This window comes from Meriones unguiculatus, chromosome 2, assembly GCF_030254825.1.
Source record: "Meriones unguiculatus strain TT.TT164.6M chromosome 2, Bangor_MerUng_6.1, whole genome shotgun sequence".
Lineage (NCBI taxonomy): Eukaryota > Metazoa > Chordata > Mammalia > Rodentia > Muridae > Meriones > Meriones unguiculatus.
In genome coordinates this window covers 183,887,205-183,905,007 of record NC_083350.1, presented here as the reverse complement: position 1 = coordinate 183,905,007, position 17,803 = coordinate 183,887,205, and the positions used below count along the sequence as shown (strand labels likewise).

Below are 17,803 nucleotides of genomic sequence, written 5' to 3'. Positions count from 1 at the left end.
ACTCTGTCCAGCTGGAACTTGACTCTCACACATCCATGACGCTACAGAACTCAGGAACAGAGCAGTGTGGCAGGAACACACACCTGCTGACCTCAGGCCACGGATAGGAGCTGGGAACCATGAGGAGTTTAGGGCTACACTCAGGAGAAACGAGACCATAAGGCTGCTGAAAGCAGGTTGCAGTCTGCGTGGCTGAGGAATGGGATGCAGTCTCTAGAGGCCCTCCTGTGACATGACTGATCACAGAGGCCACAAGGCTGCTGAGGGATCAAGCTACTGAATTCCCCAGCTCATATCTGTAGTTCACTTTCACTACTCGTCATCTGGGGACCTGTGTTATCTTTTAAGCTTCCATTTCACCACAGGAAATTTGTACCATGAGAAAATCACGTGGATAAGACTCTTGCAGCACTTCATGAGACAGTGTGTGGAAAGCGTTCTCATTCCAGAAATCAGGAAGAATGGCATCGCACACTGCGGCTGCAGGACTCTCTCTGAGTTCATTTAAGTGCCCATTTGCTTATTGCAAGGAAAAATGGAGAAACTACGACAATCTAAAGAGCATGCCGCAAGACATTGAATCAGCTTAGAAATTAAATGAAAACAAAGGATCACATTTATAAATATGCAGTAAGCACTATTATAAATATTTTATTATATACATGTATATATACACACAAATATTTATATCAAGTCAATTTTAATGACAAGACAGATTAAATGGTATTATAAATATCATTATCCTACTCATTATCATTATTGTGCTAATAAAAAATAAGGTTCAGTAAGTGACTGAATCCAGAATCAAACTCAGGCCTCATTACTGCCAGTATACCCTATTTGAGTACAGCTTTTTAAATTAGAAGTCCTACTCCCTACCCCATTTTGGGGGCAGTGCTTCACTGACAAAATTAAATGCCAGTAGACTGAGCTGATAAAAGCTGAATCGTGCTGTAGTCGTAAGCATTACCCTTTAACTAAGGCAGGAAAGGTTGTCTGGACCTACTGAACCTGTGCAGTCCTTCTACCAATCCAGAGCCCAGCAGCACATTCAGCTCAGACAGGCGGAGGTCATGGCCTTGAGTTGAGGGGATGCTGCCATGAAGCCTGCAGCCAGGCAGTCAGAGTCACTTTCACAAGACTCAGTGAGGTCAGGTCGACAAGAACAGTCACAATACTGAACAGGGATGCAGCCCCGAGGACTGAAAGAATTACTAGTATAAAGTGGACAGTGATGCATATAAGGAATAAATATAATCCTAGAGGAGTAGATTTGCTTGACATTAAGGCACACATTTGCAGTGCAGATACCATGACAACCATTCACTGCCACTTCTGTCCCAGTCCAGTGTGAGATCAGGGAAGAAATTCCAGATGCACAGCAGAAGGTTACCAGGTCTCCAGTGTGTCTGTGAAGGTATGTAATGGGCAAACAAGAGGACACTACAGCCAGCCAGTGAGCGATGCTTGGAAGGGATGCTCAGTAAACTTTTGTCCCCAAGTGAATGCAAGTATTAAGCTGGCCAGCTCGATTTGATTGCTAAAGAAATAGCCCTGGGGCTTCTCTGATAAAGAACAGAATGTGCTTTTGAGCAGAAATTTCAAGAATAAAACATGATTATACACTTCTAAATAAATATTTTAAGAACATTTGCAGACATGTCAAGGGTTTGTAGGATTCAGCCCCAGTGTGTTTTCAAATTGTGAAGACATTCTCAGAACTCTAAGCAAAAGCATTCCATCTCTACCTGACCCCTGGAACAACAGGAAAAGCAAAGCTGCCTTTTCGTACACCAGCTAGGAGGAATCCCAGGACTGCTGCAGTAAAGCTCAGAAGACAAAAAAGCACACAGTATACTTCTCCTGTTCTGTAATAAGAAGAGGCAATGCAAGTTGGGAAACAGTAAGCAACTTGGGATCCACAGTGAATTTAAATGCAAGTTTGTGGGGTGCCTGTAGTTTGTCATCTAAGCAGCAGCTCGCTGCACAGAATTCTTGGAACTAGCCTCCCTTAATTCAGTATGACAGCTCCATGGCAATAAAACAGCATCCTAAAAATAAAGCATACAGAATGCATCTCCCATGCTGGGCATGAAAAATAGCAAGATGCTTAAATGCTACCCAAAGGGTGTTCCCAAGTCCCATTCACAGATATGCACAGACTTGAGGGAAGCTTTGGCAAAGCTACTAATTCAGATGGCACAGAGGGCACTGGGTTTCCATACATTTATCAATCAATCAATCATCTTTCAATCAAATCATCTACCTATCTATCATCTATCTATCTTCTATTTATTCGTTTGTTTGTTAATTTATTTGAGGGAGAGAACAAACACATACCAGAGCTCTTGCTGAGGTTAAAAGACACTTTGAGAAGCAGTTTCTCCCTTTCCACCATTGGAGTTCCAGAAATCAAACTTGGAATCATCAGGCTGGACAGGAAATGCCTTTACCTGCTGAGACATCCTGCCAGCCCTGAGTTTCCTTTACAAGTGCGTTGATTTTCACATGATCATAGTCTGCTTTGTGTTAGCTTAGATAAATATTTTTTTTTCAAAATGTCATCTGACTATATCAAACAAGACCATGAAGTACCTGGTGCCCTTTCCAATGACTTAACAGCCTTGTGCAAGAAAAGAGAGGCAGAAATCAAATTAATATGTTCAGCAATATTTTCACGAGCATGGCTTTTCACACCAAAAAAGAAAATCTGTTAAATATCAGAATTTTACCTTTTATTTAAAAATAAGTATAGCAATGCTCAGAGTAATACATCAATACTCCTTCCCTGACCAAAAATATTATGAGTTATATTGTTCAACTGAAAAGAAAAAATAAATATGTTGACATAGTAGCACAATCAGAAACTATGATGGTTAAATTTGTAACATTTGGTCATTATCCCATAACTGTCCCAGATAGTATTCAAAACATATGGTTGGTTTACAGAAGCAACCTGTAAACGAACCTGTGGAACAATTAGCCTGTGAAGAACCAAGAACAAGTTCCGTCTTCACTAATCACTAGCCATGTGGCTTCAAGAGTTTTTTTTATTATTCACTTTACATGCTCATCTTAGCCACTTCCCTCCTCTCCCTCAAGTTCCTCCCTCTCTCCCTCTTCTCCCTATGCCCCTCCCCCACTCCTTAGAAAAGGGGAGCTCCTCCACAAGCCCCCCTCCCCACACACATCAACTCGCATCAGGACTGAGGGCATTCTTTTCTACAGAGGCCAGGCAAGCCAGCCCCGCTTCAGAGTGAGAAATTTATACACTTATATCACTTCAGAATTTTCCTGCTTAAAATAAAGCGGAAGCTGGTGGGTGGATCCTCTGGATTTTAGAGAACTGGTTTCTCGGACAAACTTTAACAAAGGAAAGGATTATTCATGAATTAAGGTGGAGAAAAGCAAGGAATTCCGGGAACGGAAAAGAATTTTGCCCTACGGGGTTTTCTGCAACTTTCTGTCCTAATATGTGACTGCCCACCTTCCTCACAGAGTCAGACGCAGGAAGATGCACTAACAAAGAATCTGCTGCAATATTATTCTATTGCACTTATTATACTTATTACTACTTATACTTACTACTATTATACTTATTACTAACTCTACGTATCAGATATTACTGATATTTTATTCATTTGCTTTGTTGCTTAATATTGAAGAAAGGACCCTGTACTTGCCAGGCAAGGGCGCATCTGGTGATGTCTTAATAATGGAGTAGAGGACACTTATGCGTCATCTCAGTGGACCCTGTTGGTCTTAACCAGTTTTATAGGTTACAGGTTAGGTCTATCAGCCTTTGGCCATGGTAAAGTTTGCTCTTTTCCCATGTGAGTGTCTAGTCAACTTCTTGTTCTCCCTAAGAGGTCTATATAGACACACACACACATACACACACACACACACATATTCAAAAAGATTCATTACAAGTGTATCATTCTACAGCCAAGAACTGGTCCAAGAGTAATCTGAGCTAATAATTCTGTGATGATTGAATCACTATTACTTTTATGAACTTTTCAAACTGTGAAGACAGGGCTGGAGAGATGGTTCAGTAGTTAAGAGAGCCTATCACTATTGTGGAAGACTCCAGTTCCATTCCCAGCAACCATATCAGGCAGTTCAAACCCACATGGAACTCCAGCTCCAGGGGTACCACATCCACAGGCATATACCAATACTCAGACACACATATGCATATCTTTTAGTTTTTTAATCTTGAAAAGCATGCACTTAACATAGTCTGTACTCAGAGTCTCTATACCACGGCTCAAATTACTTTACAACTTTTTCAACTTTAGGTTGGTATGAGAATTTTCAGTAGAAATTGTGTTTTGAATTCTGAGTTTTGATCTTTCCCAGGACTAGTAGTATCTGGAGGTGCTTTCTAGAAATGCCAGCTAGAAGCACTAAGCCCCAGTTAAGCATTTGACTGTGCGTGTAGGCGACCAACTCTCTCCAGCATGCTAAATTGCAGGCATTACTTGAATACTGTGTTTTACCTGCTGTCGGGTGTCTGAAGCACACATCTCTGTGTATGTGAACCTTTATTACAAAACAGGTGTTCCAGTAGATGATTTTGCACAGCCATAGGCTAAGGCAAATATTCCTGGGAGCTACCTGATCATGCTTAAGGTGGGACAGGCTGAGCCATGATTCCATAGGTTAGACATAGGTTAAGTGAATCTTCTAATTCCAGTACATAAACCTATTGTGAGATAAGATGTATCTGTAATTGGGGACTTATCGTTGGACTGAATCAATGGAGAAATTGAACTGTGAGACCCAGAATGAGCAAATCATTCAGGTTTCTCCTTTGCATCTCCCTAGAAATATTTTATAGCCTTCTCTGTTCATGTGCTTTTAATCAAAGTGCTTGTTTGCTCTGGCCTTCAACCTCCACATTCATCCATTTCCTATCATGGACTCCCAAGGTCCATGTGACTTGAGTTCACCTCCAAAAATTTTTATGTGTGCTTAATGTGAAAATGGAAACACAGTTCTTCAAACAAAAAAGCGCTTGTTAGAAAGAGCATTTGCTGAGTCAGTTATGGTGGAGGGAGGCCTCTGCTCCCTTGACAGGTGTTTCCACAGCCTGTATGTGTGCATGAGTATTGGTCGCCTGTGATACTGTACTTAATAACTAGATTCTGATTGTTAACTACATGTACAGAAAAAGACATACCTTATAGGTCCTTAAAGGATTTGTTTAGAGAACTGATTGGTGAAAATGAGGGAGACTTAGAAATTTAAAATACAAATATGGAGGGGAAAAAAAGAGTTTGAATTCTTTATGGTCTCAAGAATTCATTCTCTTTTTAGGACCCCCAACAGACTTACTTTTCTTTCATCTCAAATTAAGGTTTTTAAAAAATGTCAACCACATAAGATTCTTGGAAAGAGTCAGTGAGGAAACCCAAAGAGCTACACTTAACACTGTACTACAGACAAGCTGCATTCTTTGTACAAGACATAACATGTTTTCATAAACACGATTAAAGGTCAAAGAACAGAAACGGACAAGATCAGATTACGTACAAGATTTGCCAACTACCTACTCTCTCTTCCATACAAGAAGATGTACTTCTAGACGCAACCACAATGCCTAAAGAAATCCTATTGCTCCTCTCACAAAAAAGCCCGTCAGATCATTCTAGCATAATACCGACACGCCCCACTGGTGGTCCTCAGCATAAAACATCCATAAGCCTTATTATCTGTACTGTGAGGAGACTACCATTTGTTATCAGCCTGCACAGGAAACTTTTAACGAAGCCCTCCAGATGGACCCCAGCCTAAATTTAGGATAAAAATGCTAATACTTGTCCTTAGCATTAGAAAGCTGGAGGCAGATACAGATTGACTGTTTAACATCAAAGGAGCAAGGCAAGAAGGAATTCCCATTCATTCAACATGTTCATTGAGTATTTGCAGTATGCTATGTACACCAATAGGATCCAGACATACAACAGAAAGTACAGGAAACATCACTGCCTCCCAGACGTAAAAACTAGTGGGAAGGAAAGATGACACATTATGATAACATAGAATGGGCCAGATCTCTACCAGAGCTCAGACATGCTCGTGTAAAACTAAGCCTGAACTGTGATAAGAATAGGAGATCCAGACAGAGGAAATTCACACTCAATGGAAATCAGGAGGGAAAAAGCAACACAGAAAGAGGAATCCTGAGAGTGCCCTTTGCATGTCAGAACTGGTCTGTTCCTGTCACTCGCCTCACTGTAACAACCCACATGCATAAGATGATGTGCAGCTGCGTGTGAGTCATTTTATAGGCTCCTGGGGAAGCTGATCTGACATCACAGCTCTGAAAAGCCAAAGGAAGAAAACACTGAAGAGAGAACAGAGCAACCACTGGAGCCATTTGACACGACATCCTAGGGATTTAATGCATTTTACTGAGCTGTGACTGAGACCTTATTGATTTATTTCAACTGCTGCTTAGGTATGAATGGAGAGAGGACCATGCCAAAGAATTCTTCATACTGAATCTCAGTTTTTTGATATGCTAGAAACCCAGGGAACAGAATCAAATAGCTAAAGAGGAATCCTGGCACGAATTAGGCACAGTCAAGAGAGCAGAGTTTTATTGCTAGTTTTTTTTTTTCACAGGAGAAAATGACCTTTGAGGACTGAAGGCTCAACACAGCTCAATGAACTTGGTACTTCATGTACTTAGTATAATAACAGCAATAGCCAGCATTTACTGAAGGCTTAGTTTGTGCCAAGAACTGTTTTCTGTGTGAACTACCAGCAACCTCATGAGATGGACACTATTGACACCTCATAGCTTAAGAAAGATCCTGTAACAGTTCAGCTTGGATTTATTTTGTAGCATATGGATTGTTCTACATTCCAACACAAGCCCCTGACTGAATGTACTTCGGATTCTAGCCCGAACATGGCATCCTTATTCAGAGTATCATCTATGTGGCATTACCACTTCCATGGACCAGCTCTGCAAACTTCAGCTACAAGCCACACTCCCTAAATACTTCCTTTGTGTTCCAGGAAGGCACAGCTTTGGAAATCAGGCTCAGTAAACAATGAAGTTTGAAGAAATCACATGGCTAGTTAGTATACACTCTAAAAGAGCCAACCATTTCACCTTATTTTCTTTATTAAATAAAGAGGCTGAGTCCATTGGATACACGGGAAGTAAAAAGATTGGCTCTTATGTCGTCAGTTCTGAAGCAGCTTCTATTTGATAACTTACTTTGCCCTTTTTTATTTTAACCTTTATTTTATGCAGAGAAGTTCTCGTCTTAGTGTGTATGTGTGCGTGGTGTGTGTGTGTGTGTGTGTGTGTGTGTGTGCTACATGCATGCCTGGTGCCTGCAAGACAGTGTTGGAGACCCTTGAACTAAAATTACAGACGGTTGTGAGCCGCCATGTGTGTGTTGAGAATAAACCTCCAGTCCTTTCACCACCGAGGCATTGTCTCTCTTCACTCCCGTCCTACACACACCTCGCCCTGCGCGCCTTATTCTTTTAACCGTCCTAGGAAGGAAATTTCCACAGAAACCGGGAATGATAGTTGGGGCTGTCAGCAAGTTCTGTACCGCCACCCTGGCTTCTTGCCATCTTGCAAACTGTTGTTGGCTTTAATTAGATTTAATATGCCTCGAAAAAGTGCAGCGAAGGAAATGGGGAGCAAAGACTGCAGTGTGGTCTTCCTCTAGCATGCCCAGCACAGCCATGCGCTGGGACTCTCACATCACCAGACTGGGAGAAAGAAGAATGCCAGGCATATGGAAAGTCGACGCTGCTGCCGTCCAAATGGGAAACGTGGGTGGGGAAAAGCATTTAGAGAGTGAGGGAAAAAAGAAAATGATCCCAAATCCCCAGCAGCTGCAAACAAGAAGCAAGTGAATCTGTTACCTTGGATGAACCCTGATTTTCTGCTCACGGATGGCAGGGTCCTGTTGAGACCTAGGATCCTGTCCAGGTGGAAGGCAAACACTTCACTCATGTCCAGGGGCTGCTTGAGTAGTCCACAGGGGCTAGGCCCGCAGCCAGAGTCAGAGCCTGTGGTGCTCCCTTCCAACACCAGCAAGCGGGCACCACTCTTAGAGACCGCTGGCAGGATGCTCACCACCTCAGCATCAGCCAGCAGGCGCATTCTGCGGATGTCATCTTTGCTCAGCCATGAGGGGGCGCTCTCGCTGTATATCCTAATGTTGCTCTCTCGCACTCTAGGTTGCCGCAAATTTGAACCCCCAGCTCTGACTCCAGGACCACGCAGGACTCTCCAGGGTCGTTCTCCAACCTTGGTCAGGTAACCTTGAACATAGGCAGGTACTTCAGCATCTGCTGCCCGTGGAACTTCCTGCAGTATAAGGGATGGTCTAACCAGCGCCTCCTGATCAGGGACTAGAGATGCCACTGCGTACTTCTTCCTGCGCTTGGGTTTCACCGTGCCGCGGATATTGGCTGGCTTGCTGCGCTTGGAGCGCAGGGTAATGTACACCACATTGGGCTGCAGCGTACTCCCATTGCCCTGCAATTCTGGAGGGGCCAGGGTCCCATCCAGGGGGATCTCCGGGAAGGGTACCTTAGAGAGGTCGCTGCGGGGTGGCCCCCTGTCAGTTGTCTGCCCGTGCAGGAAGGATCCCCTGCCCACCTGGCTCACCAGGAAGCCCAGGTAGATGGCGCAGGCAGTGGCCAGCAGGAGGTTCCGTCTGGTCCTGGGACGCCGACTGCTCCAGAGCTTACACACTCGTGGGGCGCACAGGGAGCAGACAAACCAGTTTATGAGCTGCCCCGGCTTGTCTGGACAGGTCATTTCTCTGCCGCTTCCACATGCTGAACAGAGTTTAAAGTCCGCAGCTGCCTCCTGGTGACATGATTCATGGCTTCCTGAATCCAGCTGCCCCGTCCGCTTCAATACCTAAGTGGTCTCCAACAGGCAAGGGGCGCTGCTGGCGCCGGGAGCGCTCTGTGCACCGGCCACCACAAGCCTTTAAACTCCTATCAGCCTTCCTTCCCCCAGGAGGGCTGCCTCTGGGAATGAATGGAAACAACGTTGACTGAGTCACCGTCTCAACCCATTTCAGTTCCTCTGCAAGAGGAAAGAGGCGAGTAACCCTTTCCCTCCATAAGTACTACCAAGTTTGGTGTGAAGTTTAAAACACAGGAACTAGACAGGAGTGTGCGTCTGATTTCACTTTAAAGTAACACAACAAGCTGCAAAGAGCATTCGATGGCCTGTAGTCGAAGCCACTACATCTGTGAGGCAAAACATTAAAAAGTCATCAGCTTCGGCTCCCCTGCACACCCCCTCTTTGTGACTGAAAAACAACTCAAGGCATGTGATAACTAACTTTTGAAGATTTTCTAGGCACCTTGCTTTTTATCAGGTGTGTCTAAACTGCTTGGGCAAAAACACCGAGCAGTGAGCTCACATTTCAACACATTCTCTTAACAGAAATGTCCCAAATTGTCTCCACAATGTGTTCCATTATCTTACATTGTCACTTACCTACCCTTAATGTCTGTATAGTTTCACACACACACATACACACACACACACACACACACACACACACACTCCACAAATCCAGTGACTTTTCATTTCTACTAAAGAGATCACAATGAAAAAAAAAAAAAAGAATCTCCAGTTTGGGCTGTTTCTTTTTTTTTTTTTTTTTTAATTTTTTTCCTTCACATTTTTAAGTAAAGGAAGAAACTAGTTTAAAAAGAAAAATAAAACTTTACTTACTCAGCTGGCCCCACGCTTAGCTCCAGGAAGAGCGGAGTCCCTGACTCTAGTGCGCAGAACTTTGGAAGGCTGAGGCACGTGAGGAGAACATATTTCATGGTCAAGAGTGTTCGACCTTTCAAACATCTCAGCTCAGTCTCAGAAGCCGCCGCCTTCTAACAGCAAGGCGAAAGGATTTGTAAACTGGCTGCTGCAGCATTTTCAAACACGTGGTGTTCTTTTTAAAGATGACCAAAAAAATTAAATAAATAAAATTTAATTCTTAGTTCTCTAAACACAGTTTGAAGCCAGTTTTCATTCAACTTTCTGCTTCTTTCAACCGCTGGGAGCCCTCTAGTGTCGAGTTTGCTAACCGACACAGAAATGTCAGCCTTGGGAAGCTGAACTGCCCTGAAGTGTTTGCTGAGGTTGGTGAAGATTCCTTTGCCAAATAAATACCTTGTAAAATGAGGAGTGCCGCTGACCCCTGCATGACCGTACAGAGATGGGAACTGGGAAGAGGAGGTAATAGTCCTTACCTCTAGGTTGTTTGCAGACTAACGCTTATCTCCCAGCAATTCTGGGAAGGAAGGGCCAGGAAGTGAAGACAAAGCTAAGAAGGGGGTCACTGAAGTGAGGAGGGAAATGGAAGCATGAGGTGGAGGTGTGGGAGCTGGGGAGGCATTGTGCTGTGTGAGAGCATGCAGCAGCAGAAGCAGCAGCAGCAGCACAGGAAGGAAGGCGCCAGACTCCTGTCTGGAGGTCTTCTGAAAACAGGTTAGTGGTTGGTCTGGGTCATTTGCACGTCCTGGCGCAAAGGCGGGAGCAGAAGACCTTGGGGTCTCACTGCGCACATTCTCTTTGCTTCTGCAGCAAAAAGAATCAAACAAGAAGTCATGGGACAGAGATGACTTCCCCCTTTTTCTTCCTCTTTAGAAGTTCTGGTACATGGTAAAAAGATACAACACAATTCCACGATTGATAGGGAGCCTTGAATTCTGACAGGCTTTGGCTACACTTTGTGAGAATCCAGGCACTGAAGCCTTTTTCTTCATGCTCCAAAACTCTTGAAGCACATATTCCATGAACAGAAAATTGTTTTCTGGAGGGTGTCTCGGAACTTTCTGAAAGGGGACATCGGCTGAGCCGCTCTTTATAGCTACCTATGCTTTTCACATATTCAAAAGATTAACTAGGTATTTACAAATGAAAGCCATGGGCCTGAGATTCAGCTTACTGAGAGAACAATTGTTTGGCACATGGGAGATCTTAAGTCCTATTTTCAACAACATAAAATATTAAATAAAAAAGTTAGAAGTAAACACTTGGCAAAAGCCTCTTCCAGACATCTTAAAGGCAACTTTACGGGTGCCTAGGGTGCAGATAAAGGCTGTGTGTGCTGATAAATTTGGCTGACTCCTCTCTTACCTCAAAGTAATACTCATTGTTAGGAAAGAACAGCTCTTCTCTTTCACTCACAAAAGCCAAGGATGGGTTAGAAAGGGAGTAAACATGGCCCTCCCCCTCGCCGCTGTGGTGCGTACTCGCACCTGTCTAAACCTCTGGATCTCTTCCGCATCCAAGAGCAGGACAACAACATTCATCCCGTGGGCTTCCCACTGTGAATGGAGGACAGTGATGGAAGGACCACCTGGAATAGTTGGTGATTTGTTGTCCTTACCTCTCCCTGTACACACCTTGTTGAATTTCCCAAAGGACCTTCTACTGTGACCTGTTGTACCCAGGCAAAGCTATTGTTGTAGAATTTGGAACAAGCACAAGACACTGTTTATGCTGTAAAATTAAATTAATACAGGAAATGAGAACAGATGAGGCTCATTAGATGTAATCAGAAATCAGTCAATGCATCATCCCTTCTAACTGCCCACCAAGCCTATTCTGAGTCCTCATTACTTTCTTCAAAACCCTTGGATGAAACTGCATGTGTATCCTAGGACTCCTTTAGCTACCCTAGGGTTCCTCAGAGAGAGGTTTTAAGTTTGTCAGTCATTGCTAGACCTAGATGTTTCTATATAACTTACTAAACTGTTTGGTTCTGTAACATGGTCAAAATCTCACTTTAAAGTTGAATCGTTTTCCTTCTGCAGAAGCTATCTTGGCCTCTCAAAAAGTGTGGCTAGGGGGTGGACATAGCAGCGCATGTCTGTAATTCCATCACTTTGAAGGCTGGGGAATTTTTAAGTTAGAGGCCAGTTTTGGCTACTTAGCAAAAACTTATCACACACACACAAGCAAAACAAGCAGCTGGGAATATATGCATTGGCAGAGCATTTGTCAAGCATTCGAGAGATAACTTTTCCCTCTCTCCCCACATACACAAAAAGAAAAAATATTTGCTTAAAAAAAGTGAGAAAACCTGTCTGGTGATGTTTGTTTGTTTGTTTCCTGTGTGGTGAGTCCATTTTAGATCCCTCTACCTCCTCACCCACATGCTAAGCCTGGCTCTAACTATTCCAGTGTTCAAGAGCAACAGATAGAGTAGGGATAGAGCAGGAAATCTCTTCTTTGACACTGTTGTGAATCTGAGCAGCTCCCTGGACGTGGGGTATGTGTAAAACTGTCCATTCCGTGGGCATCTTGCTGCTTCTTCAAAGGGGCCAATAGCAAAGCATCTCTCCAGGTGGCTGTCATGTCTTCTCACAGTCTGAGATCTGTCAGCCCACCATTATACAAGAGTTGTTATACCTCCTCTCCCAATGTTCCCTGAGGCAGCGTGTCAGGTGACCAGCAAACTGGCTGCCTTACCCCGGCCTCATAAGGATGCAACTCAACAGTCACCACTGTCAACACCCTCCGCCTGGTAGAGTGACCTAGCTCCCTCCCCATGATGATCCACACCTCATCTTAGAACATGGAAGCTGTTGTCACCCACGGTCTCTGCTGAAACCAGTGATACCCTCTGCCACCAGGTAGTGTGGGACACAAGAGAAGCTGAGATCAGAATGAGTGTGAAAAACTTATTGTCACAATGTCATTTATGCGTGTATAACACTCAAAATCATTATTGTTGTTGTTATTATTGTAGCATAGATATTAATGAACTCTGTGCCAAAATTATTTTTCTCTCCATAAAAAAATAACATAAGGAAGGTAAGGCTTGAAAAAAAAAAAGGAGATTCTGAGAATTCCATTTTAAGTCCAAATCAGAGGACGTTTGCCTACCTTCAGCCTGGCACAACCCTAGAACCAATTAGTCAGGACCTAGACTTGAATTTTCCAGCCAGTGCATTCTTATTTCCCACTCTTGTCAGGTGTACAACTGTGTGCTCCTGTGAGCTCAAGCTCTCCAACCTCCTGAAAGCTATTTGCAAAGTGGGAGAGAATGCATAAGGATGCTCACTGAAAAGCCACTCGCCAGGCTTCCCTTTTCTTTGTTGATCCTTGCTTGTTACATGTTACAGACCCAAGAATGCCCATTCGCCGTGCTCTTTCCACTAAGTCCCTAAGCCTGGATCTCCACCTTCTTGGCATCTAGGATGCACCAATTTTCTGGAACTACCATTCCACTGTAGCCTCTATCCTGCCTCCCACGTGGAAATCACTCCGAGTCTGCTGACTGTTCTCACGCCTGGCCTGGATAGCACCACACTGCCCTGATGGAACTCAAGTTCTCTCACTTTCGTCATCCTTGAAATGATGTGGTGCACATGTTTCATTGGTACTAAGGAGTGCAATTTTAATTTTTTTTCATGTTTTGCTATTGTTGTGTGTCTGTTGCCCTTGGAGTTCAGGAGACAGTGTCTAAAACTGAGGTCACAGGAGGGTGTGAGTGGACATGTGGGTGCTGGGAACTAAGCCGGGGTCCCACACAAGGCAGCTAATGCTCTTATCCATCGAGCCAACCCTCCAGACCCATCAAAAAATAAAGGGGCAATTAATTGAAGGTTACATAAACTATTACCAAAATCTGCAGAGAATCTAGACTTCTGTTTCAGAAGTGGTGTCCTCGGTGTGCGGCCGAAACCCTGCCAGCAGACCACACTTGAGGAAGAACCAGTGGCTTCGTTCTGGCCTCAGGACACCCCAAGCCTGGGCAGAAGCAACAGCAGTAGATTTGCATGTTCACAGGTAAGTAAAGACGGCTCAAAGCTGGCTCAGTGCTTGGTGCCCTAGCAAGAAATTAGACCAGAAATACAATCATCTCACCTTACCTCAGGCACAGTTTATACAAAGGAAAATAAGCTGTGTGGTTGTATTTGAAGGATGGAAGGCCTCTTAGCTATGCTAGATTAAATTTGGCACACTAGAAATGCTTCCAAATTATAAATAAACATCATACAAGGCAGGAGAAAACTGGTGGAGGAAAGGGGGATTTCCCATTCATTTAAACCTGGTAGTTTTGAGAGTTTATATTCTGCCTTCTGTGATTCAAATATGTGCAGCATATATGATATGTAGATGTGTAGCTGCATATACATGTGCTGTGAACTGATCGAAAAACTAGATTAAGAAAGACAGCATGGAATAATATCACAAGCCATGCCCACACACCCATTCTGGCCTCTGCATAGATTAGATTCACGGTCGAATAGATTCACGGTCAGAGATACCTGTAGGAAGACACGGATATTTGCATGTGTTCTGAGATATAATGAGACACAAGCCACACAGTTGGGGCTTCAGCTGAGGAGCTATGATACAGCATCTGAGGGCACCTCTCTCCCTCAGTGCTGCTCAGGCACTTCTAGGCGTTGCTATCTACTCTGGGAGCTCAGCAAGGCAGCATCCACGGGGTGGACCATGTCATATCTCAGGAGACAGCAGCAGCGGCAGCTGCAGCAGTGGCTTGTGCTTAAGCAGCCACGCACACAGAAAACATGCGCGAGCAAGGCTTATGTGTGGTAACCAGAACTGACGGGGTTATAAGGGTACGAGTGACAAGCCTTGACACCCCTGAGACACAATTAAGAGTTTTATTGAGGGTGCTGGTGGGCTTATCTCGTGTAGGAGAGTGACAGCCTGCAATTCAAGTCATTCCTGCTGAAGAATGCTCAGTGAGATTTGGGAAACCATAGACTGAAAGAGGTGTTAGTCTCCCCAGAATCAGCACAGGACATACCCAGACACGAAATTCTCAGCACAAAGGAGATTTATTACCTTGGGTGGAGGGTGGAGACAAGCAAGGGGGAGGGAGAATGCAAAGGCATCAACAGCAGCAGCAGCAGCAGCAGCAGCAGCAGCAGCAGCAGCAGCAGCAGCACTAAGCTGAAGCAAGAAAAGCAAGGGAATCAAAAGAGGAGAAAAAAAGAAAAAACGAAGAGTGGAAATCATGAAATTTGCAGGCAAATGGTGGGAACTAGAAAAGATCATCCTCAGTGAAGTATCCCAGAAGCAGAAAGACACACACACAGTATATACTCACTTTTAAGTGGATACTAGGAATATAATAGGATAAACTTTCAAAAATCTGTACACCCAAAGAAGCTGAGCTAGAATTAGGACCCTGGGTAAGATGATCAATCCTCACTCAGAAAGGCAAATGAGATGCACATTGGAAGGAGAAAACGGGAAACAGGACAAGAGCCTACCACAGAGGACCTCTGAAAGACTCCACCCAGCATTGTATCAAAGCAGATAGTGAGACTCATAAACAAACTTTGGGCAGAGTGCAGGGAATCTAAGGAATGAAGGGGGAGACAGAAAGACCTGGAGAGGACAGGAGCTCCACAAGGATAGCAACAGAAACAAAATATCTGGGCATAGGGGTCTTTTCTAAAACTGATACTCGAACCAAGGACCATTCATGAATATAACCTAGAACCCCTGCTCAGATGTAGCCCATGGCAGCTCAGTATCCAAGTGGGTGCCCTAGTAATGGGAACAGGGACTGTCACTGACAGGAACTGATTGGCCTGCCCTTTGATCACCTTCCTCCCCTTATGGGGGAGCAGCCTTGCCAGGCCACAGAGGAGGACATTGCAGCCAGTCCTGATGTGACCTGATAGGCTAGGGTCAGATGGACAGGGATGAGGATCTCCCCCATTCGTGGACTTGGAGAGGGGCATGGGAGTAGATGAGGGAAGGAGGGTGGGATTGGGAGGGGACGAGGAAGGGGGCTACAGCTGGGATACAAAGTGAATAAACTGTAATTAATATAAAATATTTAATTAAAAAATTTTAAGCAGGAGTTGGTGTTCCTGCAGGAGTAGGTTTTTAAGGTGGAAAGGGGGAGTCTGTTATGGTGAGTTAGTAAATCCTGATTGGACAAATTAACCAGATAACAAATTCTGATTGTTGGACCTCAGTGTTTTATCTAAGGAATGAGTCGGTGACCAAATAAGGGAATAGGCCTTAGGGGCTAGCTTTAGGAATGTAACAGGTTTTAGCAAGGGAGAGGAGAGGGGGTAAAAGAGCAAAATCTGTCTGCAGCATTTGCCACGCTCAGGCCTGCCGTGCTGCCATGCTCTGGCTTGTTAGAGCCCTTTATAGACTACTAAGCCACTTAGTGTTTATGAAACTGCCGAATGGTAATCCAAAGCCAGATCACCATTCATCTGTGGAACCTAGGAATTTTTTAAACCACATATAAAAGTTACATTTATAGAGTTTTGCTTATTTGTATTCAGCAACCTTGAAGAAAGCATCATCTTTCTATCTTGGTGAGTCTAAAGTTTTGCATCCAAATTATTTTTATTATAGCTTGTACCGATCAATCTGAAAAACATCTATCTAAACTTTAAAACATCTTCTTTACTCCTAAGCAACTGAGATTAATTGAAAAACTATATCTGGTCTATAAAAACTATATCAAGTCTCAGAGACTTGAGAGGAAATAAAATTAATTACCTGAGTAAATAGGAAATGCATGCTAGCAGCCCCCTCCGCAATGCTGCCTGAACAGCCACCCAAAACTGTATTGGGGCTTCATCTTCAGCCTTCTGTCTCAGTATATCTGACAGACATATTTGTGAAGCAGGAACTATTTAGGACTTGCTTACCCCGTCATGGCAGAGCTCAGCAGCCAACTTGGCCTGTATTCAAGCTTACCCATTTTAGGCAAAATTCAATCAGTGTAGAAACGAGGGCATTTCATTGCCCAGGTGGCAGCCTTCCCACATGGGAAACCATCTCCATTTGGAGGTTCTTCAATGTTCATCATCTTCTTTGAGGTAGGCTGGGGGTACTGCCAGGAGTTGACATGTCTCATTGTCAAGACTCGTTAAAATAATAAAAACATTTTTAAATGCTGTGTTTTTCAGATCTCTGGGTTTTTTAAGACATATTTTTATATAATATATTTATAAAATACTATCTATCTGTTAAACTTACGATGCATATTCCTGCAATAAATTAGACTAGTATCTGACACACACATATGTGTGTATATAAAGATAACATTAAATTTAAATTCTATATGTAACAAAATTACTGTATTTGAAAATAACAATTAAAGTTTTAAGTTAAGGAGTAGATTCAATAACCTACCTTTTGTCTTATGATTCCTATAAGATATTTCTATATTCTTCCTGTTTTCTTTTCAACCCCTTCTCCTTGCCTAAGAAAGAAAGAAAACTAGATAGGAAGATGATAGATAAAAAGAAAAAAAGAGAGAAATCCCTGAGTTTAACCTTGTTTTCTCTCTGAAGAAGACCATTAATAACTTGTAACCAATCTCCCTAACTAATAACAAACATCTACAGCCCCCTAGAACAACCAAAAACCTACTCAGCCCCCCTTAAGGGAAATGGGACTTTGTCCTTATGGTTATTTATTGATGATTTGGGGGTGAAGAAATCCTATTTTGGGGGGGTCCAAAGGAAATTGAGAAAAAATGGTTAAGCAAGCTTACATTAACATTTGTGGTCCAGCCTCTAAATGTTAAAAAATTCCAGGCTTAATAGAAGTCCTGTTTGGAACAGTTTGAAATGATGGACCAGCTGAGCTCAGGTTTCTTTGAAGCTGTCCTCGTAGCAGACTCTGAGAGCGAATAGCAGTTGAGGGCGGAACAAGCAGGACCCTGGACCAGATGAGTCAAGTTTGTCAGCATGCTGGAGGATGAGTCCTGATGGGACTGATCCAGCATCATCAGTGTCCAGTTCTTTTGTTCTGAAAATGCAT

General features: G+C 43.5%; 1 protein-coding gene across 2 annotated transcripts in view; it reads right to left on the bottom strand.

The window, feature by feature from the left end:
• The window catches only part of Gask1b (golgi associated kinase 1B), a 51,132-nt gene extending 41,181 nt beyond the window's left edge, over positions 1-9,951 (bottom strand). The window contains exons 1-2 of one of the 2 annotated variants that reach the window (XM_060378472.1): positions 9,746-9,951; positions 7,906-9,252 (exon numbers count right to left, since the gene is read on the bottom strand). In XM_060378472.1, coding sequence (XP_060234455.1) covers positions 7,906-8,809 — 904 coding nt within the window. In that variant the 5' untranslated portion in view covers positions 8,810-9,252; positions 9,746-9,951. The remainder of the gene's footprint in view (positions 1-7,905; positions 9,253-9,745) is intronic. The other variant, XM_060378473.1, reaches the window with a different exon arrangement.
• Between the last annotated feature and the right edge of the window lie 7,852 nt (positions 9,952-17,803).